The sequence below is a fragment of the Cetorhinus maximus genome, unplaced genomic scaffold, assembly GCF_964194155.1.
Source record: "Cetorhinus maximus unplaced genomic scaffold, sCetMax3.hap1.1 HAP1_SCAFFOLD_2066, whole genome shotgun sequence".
Classification (NCBI taxonomy): Eukaryota; Metazoa; Chordata; class Chondrichthyes; order Lamniformes; family Cetorhinidae; genus Cetorhinus; species Cetorhinus maximus.
The window spans coordinates 42860-57290 of NW_027598006.1; the positions used below are offsets into that span (position 1 = coordinate 42860).

The following is a 14431-nucleotide window of genomic DNA, read 5'->3' on the forward strand; positions in this document are numbered from 1 at the left end:
ACAATTTGTATTCTCTTTTCCGATTCCATTAGTAAAACAATCGCTGTTCCTAACTCTTCCCTGAGTCAGACAAAGATGGAACTTGTTTTATAATTCTCGCAGGAGCGTGTGTTTTTAAACAATGTGGAGAGGAAGGACCCCCCGTGGAAAGCGGCTGGGGTTAAGTTTCATGTGCACAGATTGACCTGTTCCTGCACATTGGGGCTGGGGTTCAGCACTTTGTGTGAAGGTTGTGCTCAGCGAAGAGGAACAGGGGTATCACACCACCTCCCCCTCCAGTACCGTCCCATAGCTTCACGCCTACACGTGTTGAAGCTCTTTCAACTACTTCCAACTTTTGCAGCCCCACTTTGTTACTGTTACCAAGGGCCTGTGAGTGGCTCGGTCAGCGACTATGTCAAGCTTCATCCAGACTGATTCTCCAGAGGGCAGCGTATAAATAGGGCAGAGTGATAGGAAATCTCATTAACTATTCGCTTTTCCGCAAAAATCACGAGGAGCTGAAACTCAATAATCCTGTGTACTTAGACTGAGGGCAGCCCTGGTGTGTGCAGAGAGACACAGTTAACCAGACAGCGACAGGGAGAGGCAAAGAGGTCGAGAGAGAACTTGTGAGAGAGGAAGAGAGGATAGAAAGGGTGATAAAGGCAGAGAGAGAGAGACAGATCATTAATGAAAACTCAGAAGTTTTCTGCAGATTATTGATTCAGGTTTAGACACTGACCATCTCGCAGTTATCATCATGGGCTGGATTCTGGTGTCTGGGAGGACATGGATGTCGCTGGGAGCTGTTCTCTTCGCCCTCCTTCCTTCACCTGTTGAAAATGTAGCAGTGTCACGAATCAAATACTCTCACGCTGGGATCTGTCCCAATGAGATGAGTCCCAGTCTGTGGGTGGACGCACAGAGCACCTGCTCCCGGGAGTGTGAGACGGACCAGGTAACATTCGGCTGCAAACGATCTCTCTTTATTCCCGAAACTGGGAAGGATGATATTGCGAATGTAGCAGGATAACCAGAGCTGCTAGTTAGTGATGGACTGGGACCCGGGGCCACAGCGTGAGACACGGAATGTCACTCGTCAGTTTATCCAGGGAGCAAATTTATTCTAAACAATCCCATTTGAATTCGGGATGTATTTCCCAGTCGGCAGATTCTCCTCTTGTGGAGAGGGAGTGGGGAATATTTTATAAGTTTGAGAATATATCTTTCCAGGTCTCTGACTGATTCACAAAGTTCGCTCTCTCCCCAATTTTCCATCACTTTAGCCCCTCTGCTTTATAAGAGAGAATTCCCTGGATTGGGAATGTTTTGGGATGAACAGGTTTGCCGGGTAGTTTCTATTCTCTGTGTGTTTTCTCCCATTTAAAATTCAGGTTTTTGTTTTTAAACAGTTTGACTCTGTCCCGTATCCAGATCTCCAGCTGCTGGTCGATTCCGGATTTCGGTTACGAGTTAGCGGAGATCCCTGACACACGGGATCCCTGACACAGGAGATCCCTGACACAGGAGATCCCTGGCACAGAGGATCCCGGACACAGGGGATCCCGGACACAGAGGATCCCGGACACAGGAGATCCCTGACACAGAGGATCCCGGACACAGGGGATCCCTGACACAGGAGATCCCTGACACAGGAGATCCCGGACACAGAGGATCCCGGACACAGGGGATCCCTGACACAGGAGATCCCTGACACAGAGGATCCCGGACACAGGGGATCCCTGACACAGGAGATCCCTGACACAGGAGATCCCTGACACAGAGGATCCCGGACACAGGGGATCCCTGACACAGGAGATCCCTGACACAGGAGATCCCTGACACAGGAGATCCCTGACACTGAGGGTGAACCAGCCTCTTTAGGAGCAAGACACGTTCACAAACGGGCTTCAGAGCCCTTCTCTCCAACCCTCCGTGTGATACTTGCGCCAGTTTCCCGGTGCAGACCAGAGTTTGCTGGGGCCACCCGGACTGTCAATGAGCAGCAGAGGATGGAACAGCGGCCCCCGGGCAGAATAAATCCCAACCACTGCCCCAGGACCAAGATGTGCGGAGCAAAGACCCCACCTCAGTGAGAAGGTTGTTCCTCCTCTCGGTGGTTGGCAGTGGTAGGGCAGGGCTGCACTGATAGAAACTCGCCTCAGGGATCAGGCAGTCAGAGAGTTGTGATAAATGGTGGTTTTTGGCTGCAGGAACTGATACCTTTGCTGTTCCCCAGGGCTCAGTATCACAGTCCCTGCTGGTTTTGACCTGCGCTGATATTTGGCTCTGAGCACGGGAACAATTTGGAAATTTGCGGATGATCAGAAGCTTGGGAGTGCGTGGAGGACAGTGACAAACTTCAGGAGGGCAGAGGGGGGCTGGAGGAATGGGCAGAATGTAGAAAATGGTGAGGGGGGGAAGAGAAGAGCCAATGAGACCAGTTTAAATGGGGGGGACAAGCCCAGAGGGGACTTGGGGCGCACAAATGTTTGAAGGATTGAGGACAGGTTAAAGTAGTTGGGAACAAAAATAGCTGGAAAAACTCAGCAGGTCTGACAGTCTCTGCGGAGAGAGACACAGTTAACGTTTCGAGTCCGAATGACCCTTCAACAGAACTAAAAAATATATAGAAATGAGGTGAAATATAAGCTGGCAGAGGGGGTGGGAGGGACAGGTCGAGCTGGAAGGTAGATGGGACCCTGGGTTTTATTAGGGGGGGTCACAGTGCAAAAAGCGCAGGAAATATTTCAACATCAGCTGGAATATTGGGTCCAATCCTGAGCGCAGAAATGAGGAAGGACTTTGGAGAGAGTCCAGAGGAGTTTCACTCAAATGGCTCTAGGAATGAGAGACAGTTACCCGGAGATTGGAGAACTGGACTTGCTCCTGTTCCCGCGGGGTTTTGGGAGGGTCCAAAACATGAAGCTGTTTCCAGCGGTTGAAGGGTGGATAAGCTGAGGGCACAGGTTGAATGTGCAGAGGCAACAAGGGGACAAAGCTCCTGACCCAGCGGTGAGGATTTGGAGAATGTGCTGGAGGCAAGCTGAATGGCAGCTTTCAGGAAACAATTGGATGGATACCTGAAGGAGAAAAACAATTGCAGGAAATGTCGGAAAGAGCGGAGCCTGAAGGGAGACCTGGACACTCTTTGAAAGGACCAAGACATGATGGGCTGAATGGCCTCTTTGTGTCCTGTCCTGTCCTGTTCCATTGCTCAGGGCCTGTCAGAGTTTAATCAGCCTGTAAATCATTTCAGTGTTTCACAAAGACACCTACAGCCAGAATTTGTGGAAGAGAAGAGAAGTATCCGATTATCGTTCACTGAGAATGAGAAATAGAGACTCAGTGGGTAAAGGTGAGTGTCCTAACCGAACCCACAGGGCAGGTACTCGCCCTGTTGGTGTTGATTTAACCAATCTCACCTGGGGTGGGGTGGGGCGGGGGCAGCAAGAGTTAGAACTGGGCTCAGTACCAATGTGAAGGGGGAGAGACATTAGCCAAGCCACCTGCTGAAGGGGCTGGTGGGTGGACAGGAGAGGAATGATCTTAGATGTGATGCTCTCTGTGTTAAACAGCTACAGTCCATTAGGAAAGACAATACCTCAGTCTGCACATTCAGGAAAGGGAATTGGGTTCAAAAATACACACATGGAGTGAATGCTGTTCTACTGGAGTGCAGAGAGTGAGTGGATGACACCATCAATGTAATAATAATCATTTGGTTTGTATCATGTGTCTGGGAGAGAGTTTTGAGGTGGGGGTGAAATGTGTTCCTGAGTTACAACCCGTAGCTCAGTGGGTAACACTTTTACCTCGGAGTCCACAGACTCTACATCAGATTGCCACCCCAGAGCTGTAAACACAAAATGCAGGCTGACCCTTTCAGTGCATTACTGAGGGAGTGCTGCACTGTCAGAGGGTCAGTACTGAGGGAGTGCTGCACTGTCGGAGGGTCAGTACTGAGGGAGTGCCGCACTGTCGGAGGGTCAGTACTGAGGGAGTGCTGCACTGTCAGAGGGTCAGTACTGAGGGAGTGCCGCACTGTCGGAGGGTCAGTACTGAGGGAGCGCCGCACTGTCGGAGGGTCAGTACTGAGGGAGCGCCGCACTGTCGGAGGGTCAGTACTGAGGGAGTGCCGCACTGTCGGAGGGTCAGTACTGAGGGAGTGCCGCACTGTCAGAGGGTCAGTACTGAGGGAGTGCCGCACTGTCGGAGGGTCAGTACTGAGGGAGTGCTGCACTGTCAGAGGGTCAGTACTGAGGGAGTGCTGCACTGTCAGAGAGTCAGTACTGAGGGAATGCTGCACTGTCGGAGGGTCAGTACTGAGGGAGTGCTGCACTGTCGGAGGGTCAGTACTGAGGGAGTGCCGCACTGTCGGAGGGTCAGTACTGAGGGAGTGCCGCACTGTCGGAGGGTCAGTACTGAGGGAGTGCCGCACTGTCAGAGGGTCAGTACTGAGGGAGTGCCGCACTGTCGGAGGGTCAGTACTGAGGGAGTGCTGCACTGTCAGAGGGTCAGTACTGAGGGAGTGCCGCACTGTCAGAGGGTCAGTACTGAGGGAGTGCCGCACTGTCGGAGGGTCAGTACTGAGGGAGCGCTGCACTGTCAGAGGGTCAGTACTGAGGGAGTGCTGCACTGTCAGAGGGTCAGTACTGAGGGAGTGCTGCACTGTCGGAGGGTCAGTACTGAGGGAGTGCTGCATTGTCAGAGGGTCAGTACTGAGGGAGTGCTGTACTGTCGGAGGGTCAGTATGAGGGAGTGCTGCACTGTCAGAGGATCAGTACTGAGGGAGTGCTGTACTGTCAGAGGGTCAGTATGAGGGAGTGCTGCACTGTCAGAGGATCAGTACTGAGGGAGTGCTGCACTGTCAGAGGGTCAGTACTGAAGGAGCACCGCACTGTCGGAGGGTCAGTACTGAGGGAGTGCTGCACTGTCAGAGGGTTAGTACTGAGTGAGTGTTGCACTGTCAGAGGGTCAGTACTGAGGGAGCACCGCACTGTCGGAGGGTCAGTACTGAGGGAGTTCTGCACTGTAGGAGGGTCAGTACTGAAGGAGTGCCGCGCTGTTGGAGGGTCAGTACTGAGGGAGTGCTGCGCTGTCAGAGGGTCAGTACTGAGGGAGTGTTGCACTGTTGGATAGTCAGTACTGAGGGAGCACCGCACTGTCGGAGGGTCAGTACTGAAGGAGTGCCGCGCTGTTGGAGGGTCAGTACTGAGGAAGTGCTGCGCTGTCGGAGGGTCAGTACTGAGTGAGTGTTGCACTGTCAGAGGGTCGGTACTGAGTGAGTGTTGCACTGTCAGAGGGTCGGTACTGAGGGAGCACCGCACTGTCGGAGGGTCAGTACAGAGGGAGTTCTGCACTGTAGGAGGGTCAGTACTGAAGGAGTGTCGCGCTGTTGGAGGGTCAGTACTGAGGGAGTGCTGCACTGTCGGAGGGCCAATACTGAGGGAGTGCCGCACTGTCAGAGGGTCAGTACTGAGGGAGTGCCGCACTGTCAGAGGGTCAGTACTGAGGGAGCGCCGCACTGTCAGAGGGTCAGTACTGAGGGAATGCTGCACTGTCGGAGGGTCAGTACTGAGGGAACGCTGCACTGTCAGAGGGTCAGTACTGAGGGAGCACCGCACTGTCAGAAGTGCCATCTTTTTGATGAAACATGAAACCAAGGTCCCATCTGATATCTCAGATAGGTGCAAAAGATCCCCATGACAATATTTCAAAGAGCAACAGGGGAATTATACCCCAGTCTTATGGCCAATATTTGTCCCTCATCCAACATCACAAAATCAGATTCCTGGTCACAATCACATTTTCTGTTTGTGGGATCTTTCTGTGTGCAAATTGGCTGTTGAGTGACTACACTTCAAAAGTACTTCATTAACTCTAAAAGCACTTTGGGATGTCCTGAGGAATCACAGAATATTGTTAAGGTGAAGAATGAGGCCATTCAGCCCATTGTGTCTGTCCCAGCTCTCCGAACGTTCATTATGACTCAGTGCCATTCTCCTGCCCTTTGCTTGTGTACCCTGCTCATTGTTTCTATTTAAATAATCATCTAAGTGAAAGGCTCTATATAAATGCAAGTTCTTTCTGTCTCTGCACTCACTGGTAGCTGTCAGCTTGCCGTGTTCTACCCTATGAATTGTGAGAGTTAGGTGTCCCAGTATAGCGGGCAGCAGTTCCCTGTGTCCACTGTTATTCCAGTCCCTGGGGAGTTGGCATGGACATTGTGGAGTGTTTGTTGTTGTACACCAGCTGATCAGTCTGTTGCCATCGATGATCGTTCCTGCAGGATCCAGGGAACGGTTTTGAGTCTGACTGCTGTTGGCTGGAGTGGTCACTGACCAGGAATGTGGGCGTTAGATGATCCCAATGTTTCCATCCAACCAGAGCAAGAGCCACAGAAAAGCCCTGGGAAGTCACCTCTCTCAAGGATTGATTTTCACCATCAAAAGGGAGTCAGAATTGGATCGCTTCCAGTTTCTATTGAAACAATGAACTTGCATTTCTATAGCACCTTTCACCATTTAGCACTAAATTGACTCTGTTACTCAGCTATTAGTGGGCGCAGTAGGGAGAAGATTGATCTCCCAGTCCATCTCGTTCTATTTGCACAAGGTTGTTTTAAACTCTTTTTACACCTCAACAGTAGAATTGAAGGTTGGAGAGGCTGATGCTCCCTCAGGCAGCTGGGTCATGCTGATTTCCTCGAGAGTCTCATCCCCGGGATCAAGGGGCTAGAGGGTAAACCTGCCTGTCCCAAGGCCTCCCCTATGTGACTCAGTATCAAATCCTGTCTGATTTTCAGTCCTGCGAATCACCTCGGATTGTCTTTCCTGCACCCCAGCTACCATCTAAATGTAAGTTGTTGTTGAAAACCTCCTGTTTTACTGGAAACTTTTTATCTTTTCATCTCCTCAGGATTGTGAAACGTTTGAGAAATGTTGTCCTAATGTGTGTGGGATGAAGAGCTGTGTGGCTGCCCGGTACATGGCCATTAAAGGGAGAAAGGGTCCAGTTGGCATGCCCAGGGGAGCCACTTGCGATCGCTTCATGTGTGTCCAGCAGGGCTCCGAATGTGATATCTGGGATGGGCAACCTGTGTGCAAATGCAAGGACAGGTGTGAGAAGGAGCCACACTTCACCTGTGCCTCTGATGGGCTGACATACTACAACAAGTGCTACATGGACGCTGAGGCGTGCACCAAGGGAATCACCCTGACTGTGGTCACCTGCACCCATCAGGTCACCTGGCCACACACTAGCCCCGTGCCATTGCAGACCACTGCCCATCCCACCACCGCTGACTCACTCACCACCTCCCAGGATGTGGTGCCGCCGGCCCTGCTCTCCAACCCCGTCCACCAGTCCACGTATGTGGGAGGCACAGTCAGTTTCTTGTGTGATGTCAGTGGGAGACCCAGGCCCGAGATCACTTGGGAGAAGGAGCTGGATGGAAGGGAGAACATCATCATGAGGCCCAACCATGTCAACGGCAATGTGGTTGTCACCAACATCGGGCAGCTGGTCATTTACAATGCTCAACTCCAAGATGTTGGGATCTACACCTGCACAGCCAGGAACCTGGGAGGTTTCCTACGGGCAAACTTCCCCCTATCAGTGATCAAGCGGGAAGATCTGATGAAGCAGAGCTCTGCAAACACAACTCAGATCCCAGCCACCGAGTGTTTGAAACAGCCTGATCGAGACAGCTGCGGAGAGCATCAGATCAGGTGGTATTACGACCCCAAGAAAAACAACTGCTTCACCTTTAACTACGGACGCTGTGATGGGAACCTGAATCACTTTGAAACCTACGAGGCTTGTATGTCAACCTGCATGAACGAACCTGTCAACATCTGCAACCTGCCAGCGCTGCAAGGCCCTTGCAAAGTCTGGGACCCACGCTGGGCCTACAACAGCCTGATGAAGCAATGTCAGTCCTTCATCTATGGAGGCTGTGGCGGCAATGAAAATAACTTTGAAAGCAGGGAGACCTGCGAGGAGATCTGCCCTTATCCCAGGAGCCAGCAATGCAAAGTCTGCAAACCACGCTTCAAGATAGTGACCAGCTACTGCAAGAGCGACTACGTGATAGTCGGACGCATGACTGAGTTGACAGAAGAAACAGACTCTGGCCGTGCATTGTTTACTGTGGACAGGGTCTTGAAGGATGAGAAGATGGGACTTCAGTTCTTTGGCAGTGAGGTCCTGGAGATCACTCTGTTAAACATGGACTGGAACTGTCCATGTCCCAACATGACCACAGAGGATGGTCCTCTCATTGTCATGGGTGATGTCCACAATGGAATGGCTGTCCTCCAACCCCACAGTTTCGTGAGGACTGTGAATGAGAAGCGGATCAAGAAACTGTTTGAGGTCAAGGATAAGAAAACCTGTGACCTCCTGCGAGAGCTGACAGGACTTCAGTAGGCTGCTCCTGATCGATAGGCTATTGGTTAGTACATTTGCAGAGGTCCTATCAAAGAAATAAAAAGATACATTTATGAAAAGCTTTTTGGAAAAAAAATCTCACTTTTGACAAATTAATTAAATAAGCACTTAACTTCCTAGATTTGTAACTGCTTGAAACATGTCTAAGTAAAATCTTTGATGATTGACAAGATCATTTCTTACTGATGGGCCTTGGCAATGACACAAGGAGCCCTCAATGGTGTTAGGACAGTAGCAATTTATTACCCTGTTTCTTAAAGGTCCATGAATTCTGATCATTTCCCCAATATTCTGGATGTAATAAAGGGAGATACTTGTATACTTATTGCTGTCTCTTGGTCGCCTCTTTGTGGCTCATTTTCTATATTAGGGCCTCTGGTCAGAGTCACAGTCGCCATGTTGTATAGATCAGGAAGTGACATCATCATCCATCATGCATCATGGGTGTGACTGGATGGACCTGCTCTCCTGATCCTCACTCATTCTGTGATGATTGAGTCCTTTGCAGCTGTTCACCCAAGTGGCTGGTCAATCATTTTGAGAATAACAACCAAACTCAGCCTTCCACTAACCGGACATCCACATCCCCGAGTTTCCTTAGCAGGATTGTGTAAGGAGTGTGAACAAGGACTGGCCTGACCAATGGTAGTGCCTCTAAAACCACTCTGCACAAACAGTACCAAACCAAGCATTGTGTTCAGCAGAGCCAGTTCTAAGGTGATGAATATCGATACAAACAATGGTGCCCAGGCATTTAAACACCTGCTGCAAAAACATAACCACCATCAGGAGGGACCAAGAGACAGCAACCAGTGACAGACAGCCTCCTCCACTCATTGTAATTTCCTGGGTTATTTCAACAGCAGCTTTATCAGTCAGGTCCACTCACTCTTCCTGTGATCATTAGTTGAAGGGGTGCATAAAACACATGGGTTCATAAACTAAATGTACAAAGCATCAAAGCTCACACACTTCATATTGGCATTGAGGTCAATTCAACTAGTACAGTTACTGCAGAATACACAAGTTGGGTATTAAACTAACGTGAGAAAAGTATAGTAGGACAGTGTAGAGGGAGCTTTACTCTGTATCTAACCCTGTGCTTTACCTGCCCTGGGAGTGTTTGATGGGGACAGTGTAGAGGGAGCTTTACTCTGTATCTAACCCCATGCTGTACCTGTCCTGGGAGTGTTTGATGGGGACAGTGTAGAGGGAGCTTTACTCTGTATCTAACCCCGTGCTGTACCTGCCCTGGGAGTGTTTGATGGGGACAGTGTAGAGGGAGCTTTACTCTGTATCTAACCCCGTGCTGTACCTGTCCTGGGAGTGTTTGATGGAGAAGGTGGAGATGAGTTGGAGATCAGAGACAATTTGACTGTAAGAAGTCTTCATCCCAATTGAGAACGTCTCCATTAGGTTGATAAAAATGCAAAGATTGGAATTGAGCTGCCAAAATTTGGGTGTGGTAATAATCAGATTTTGTAAATAGTTTAACAATTGATTCGAATAAGATAAAACCATTTGTAGAATGTTTTTGATTTAACTGTGAATGAATTTACAATGACTGTAAATACTATTTATTTGTACTTGGATCTAGTGCCCATCTGTCTGATTATTTAATCTTAATAAAATATAAATGAGTTTGTCTCCATCCTGCTGTATTCTTCTGTTTTTTAAAAAATATTTGTTTATGTGATGTGAGAATTTATTGCCCATCCCTAGTTGCCCTTGAGAAGGTGGTGGTGAGCTGCTTTCTTGAACCGCTGCAGTCCATGTGGTGTAGGTACACCCACTGTGCTGTTAGGGAGGGAGTTCCAGGATTTTGACCCAGCGACAGTGAAGGATTTAGTTCATAGGAGGTTGAGGGGGGATTGAAGGGGAATTTTTTTCACCCTGAGGGTAGAAGGGATCAGGAACTCACCGTCTGAAAGGGTGGGAGAGGCCGGAACCCTCATTGCACTTAAGAAGTACTTAGATATACACTTGAAGTGCTGTAACCTACAAGGCTAAGGACAGAGAGCTGGAAAGCAGGGTTAGGCTGGCTCCTGGTCAGCTGGTGCAGACATGATGGGCCGAATAGTCTCCTTCTGTGGCATAAATGTCTATGATTCTATAAGTCAAGATGGTGAGTGACTTGGAGGGCAACTTCGAGGTGGTGGTGTTCCCATGTGTCTGCTGCCCTTGTCCTTCTAGATGGTAGTGGTCGTGGGTTTGGAAGGTGCTGTCGAAGGAGCCTTGGTGAATTCCTGCAGTGCATCTTGTAGCTGGTACACACACTGCTGCTACTGTGCGTCTGTGGGGGAGAGAGTGAATGTTTGTGGATGTGGTGCCAATCAAGCGGGGCTGCTTTATCCTGGACGGTGTTCAGCTTCTTGAGTGTTGTGGGAGCTGCACTCATCCAGGCAAGTGGGGAGTATTCCATCACACTCCTGACTTGTGCCGTGTAGATGGTGGACAGGCTTTGGGGAGTCAGGAGGTGAGTTACTTGCTGCAGGATTCCCAGCCTCTGACCTGCTCTTGTAGCCACAGTATTTATATGGTTAGTCCAGTTCAGTTTCTGGTCGATGCTGATAGTGCTCCTGCTAACCCTTGGAACTGTTTCTCCTCTCACTGTGGGACATTCCCACCAGATAACTTTCTGATACATCTATTCATCACCTCAGATAGTGAGTGCTGGCAAGCTATTTAACCTGGGTGGGCTTCATCTCCACACAAGACATACACACAGGAGCATTTTCCATTGCGAATCACTGGCCAGGAGCTGGAGCCAAGGATTGCTACCCAAGGCATAGAACTGGGTGTAATATTACACTGGGGGTTGTGTTATCCTAAGTCTATATACTGGATGTAATATTACACTGGGGGTAGTGTTATCCTGGGTCTGTATACTGGTTGTAATATTACACTGGGGGTAATGTTATCCTGGGTCTGTATACTGGATGTAATATTACACTGAGGGTAGTGTTATCCTGGCTCTGTTTTTACACTGGATTATAGTGGGCTCAGTGTGGTTCAGATCCCAGTGGTTACCCTATGATAGCCAGTGGTTTCTTGCTATTAATAATCAGCTACACATGACAGGTGAGGGAATTGGTTACATAAACAGTAAATGTTGGAAACACTCAGTAGCCAGCAGCACCACTGAACATCGGGGAGAATATTAAACCTTCGGCACAACTTTAATAAAAGGTGATAATGGAATTGTGGGAGTTATTTTAGCTTCACTCCTGATGTGAGTGTCAGAATGTTACTATGTACAAGTCTATAACACTCCACCACATATAAAGCACACAGCATTCAGAGAGTGTGGCACAGTGGGGAAAAAATCAACTTCCAGCTTTGTCAATTCAAAACTGTCACAATAAAGAGAGAATGACGTTTATTTTTGTTCATCGCTGGGATGTGGGCTTCACTGGCTAGTCCAGCATTTATTGCCCATCCCTAGTTGCCCCTTGAGAAGGTGGTGGTGAGTTGCCTTCTTGAACCGCTGCAGTCCATATGGTGTAGGTACACCCACAGTGCTGTTAGGAAGGGAGTTCCGGAATTTTGACCCAGTGACAGTGAAGGAACGGCCGATATATTTCCAAGTCAGGATGGGGAGTGACTCAGAGGGGGAATTCCAGGTGAGAATGTTGAAACAAGAACATAGGAAATAGGAGCAGGTCACAAAGCCGATCAAACCTGCTCCATCATTCAATATGATCACAGCTGATCAGCTGCCTTAACTCCACTTTCCCCACCATATCTTTCAATTTCCCGAGAAATCAAAAATCTGTCTATCTCAGCCTTAAATAGTTTCAACAATGGCACATCCACAACCCTCTGGGGTAGAGAATTCCAAAGATTTAATAACAACCTCCTGAGTGAAGAAATTTCTCCTCATCTGAGTCCTAAAGGATCAGCCTCTTATCCTGAGACTTTGCCCCTGTGTTTTAGATTCCCCAGTGAGGGGGAAACAACCCCTCTGTGCCCACCCTGTCAAATCCCTTCACAATCTGGAATGTTTCAATGAGGTCACCTCTCATTCTTCTAAACTCCAGAGAATATAGACCTAATTTACACAGCCTCTCATCATTGGCTGATGCTGTCCTCCCGGGAACCAATCTAGTGAACCTTCACTGTCCCGCTTCCAATACAAGTATATCTTTCCCTTAATATGGAGACCAAAACTGGACTCAGTACTCCAGGTGTGGTCTCACCAAAGCCCTGTTCCATTGTAGCAGGAGTATTCCCATGTGCCTGCTGCCCTTGTCCTTCTAGGTGGTAGAGGTCATGGGTTTGGAGGGTTGGTGAATTCCTGCAGTGCATCTTGTAGACGGTACACACACTGCTGCTACTGTGCGTCGGTGGTGGAGGAAGTGAATGTTTGTGGATGGGGTAACAATCAAGTGGGGCTGCTTTGTCCTGGATGGTGTCAGGCTTCTTGAGTGTTGTGGGAGCTGCACTCATCCAGGCAAGTGGGGAGTATTCCATCACACTCCTGACTTGTGCCTTGTAGATGGTGGACAGGCTTTGGGGACTCAGGAGGTGAGTTACTCGCCACAGAATTCCCAGCCTCTGACCTGCTCTTGTAGCCACAGTATTTATATGGCTAGTCCAGTTCAGTTTCTGGTCAATGGTAACTCCCAGGATGTTGATAGTGGGGGATTCAGTGATGGTAATGCCATTGAATGTCAAGAGGTGATGGTTAGTTTCTCTCTTGTTGGAGATGGTCATTGCCTGGCGCTTGTTTGCCACGAATGTTACTTGCCACTTGTCAGCCCAAGTCTGGATATTGTCCAGGTCTTGCTGCATTTGGATATGGACTGCTTCAGTATCTGAGGAGTCACGAATGGTGCTGAACAGTGTACACTCACCAGCAAACATGGCCCTATGACACAGGGAAGGTCATTGATGAAGCAGCTGAAGATGGTTGGGCCTAGGACACTATCCTGAGGAACTCCTGCAGTGATGTCCTGGAGCTGAGATGACTGACCTCCAACAACCACAACCATCTTCCTTTGTGCTGGATATGACTGCAACCAGTGGAGAGTTTTGCCCCTGAATCCCATGGACCTGTTTTGCTAGGGCTCCTTGATGCCACACTGGTGTCAAGGGCATTCACTCTCACCTCACCTCTGGAGTTCAGCTCTTTTGTCCATGTTTGAACCAAGGCTGTAATGAGGACAGGAGCTGAGTGGCCCTGGCGGAACTCTTGCATTTCTATAGAGTCTTTCACAACCTCAGGACATCCCAAAGCGCTTTCCAGCCAATGAAGTACTTTAAGGCATCATCACTGTTGTGATGTAGGAAACACGGCAGCCAATGTATGCACAGTAAGATCCCACAAATTGCCATGTAATAATGACCACACAATCTATTTAAGTGATGCTGGCTGGCGTATAAACATTGGTCAGGGTACCAGGGATAACTCACCCGCTCTGCTTTGAACAGGGCTGTGGGATCCATCTAAGGGGGCAGACTGGACTTGCGTTTAACACCTCACCTGAAAGACAGTGCAGCTTTTCCTCAGTATTACCACAGAACCTAAAGGAGAAAATGCTTTTGGTACTAATCTGGGTGGGGACCCCGTGAAGTTCTCCAGGTTGCCACATGATGGCGCTTGAAGCATTTCCTGTCGCCTCCTCCATTCACCAAGCCTGAAGGTCCATCTGGTGGTCATCTGGAGAATTGAGACTGGGTGTTGTTACACAGAGTCACCTCTTGATGTCAGTGTTGTCCAGCACTCAGCAACCAGCTCACCTTAACGCCAATTGGCAAATGACGTTCAACACAGATAAATGTGAGATTATACATTTCAAATGTCAGAGCAGGGAGGTCACGCTTTACCAGGAATGTGCAGGTCTAGGTGGGGTAGAGGAACAATGAGATCTCAAGTGCAAATGCACCATTACTAAAAGTTGCTCCACTGGTTAGTGAGGCCATAAAAACACAAACCAAGCACTTGTTTTATTTCTAAAGAATGGAATTGAAAAGTAGGGAAGTTATTGTTCAA

The 14431-nt window shown here is 49.1% G+C and overlaps 1 protein-coding gene across 1 annotated transcript; it reads left to right on the forward strand.

Annotated features, from left to right (window-relative positions):
- Positions 1-618: 618 nt before the first annotated feature.
- Positions 619-10087, forward strand: wfikkn2a (info WAP, follistatin/kazal, immunoglobulin, kunitz and netrin domain containing 2a). The gene is made up of 2 exons (XM_078537224.1): positions 619-940; positions 6904-10087. The coding sequence occupies exons 1-2, from the start codon at positions 743-745 to the stop codon at positions 8413-8415; spliced, it is 1710 nt and encodes a 569-aa protein (XP_078393350.1). The 5' UTR covers positions 619-742; the 3' UTR covers positions 8416-10087.
- Positions 10088-14431: the final 4344 nt, after the last annotated feature.

Excerpts from the sequence above, each read along its gene's own strand:
- wfikkn2a (XM_078537224.1), top strand. The coding sequence starts at position 743 with ATGGGCTGGATTCTGGTGTCTGGGAGGACATGGATGTCGCTGGGAGCT. Across the intron at positions 941-6,903 it reads GGGAGTGTGAGACGGACCAG|GATTGTGAAACGTTTGAGAA; the intron begins GTAACATTCGGC and ends TCATCTCCTCAG.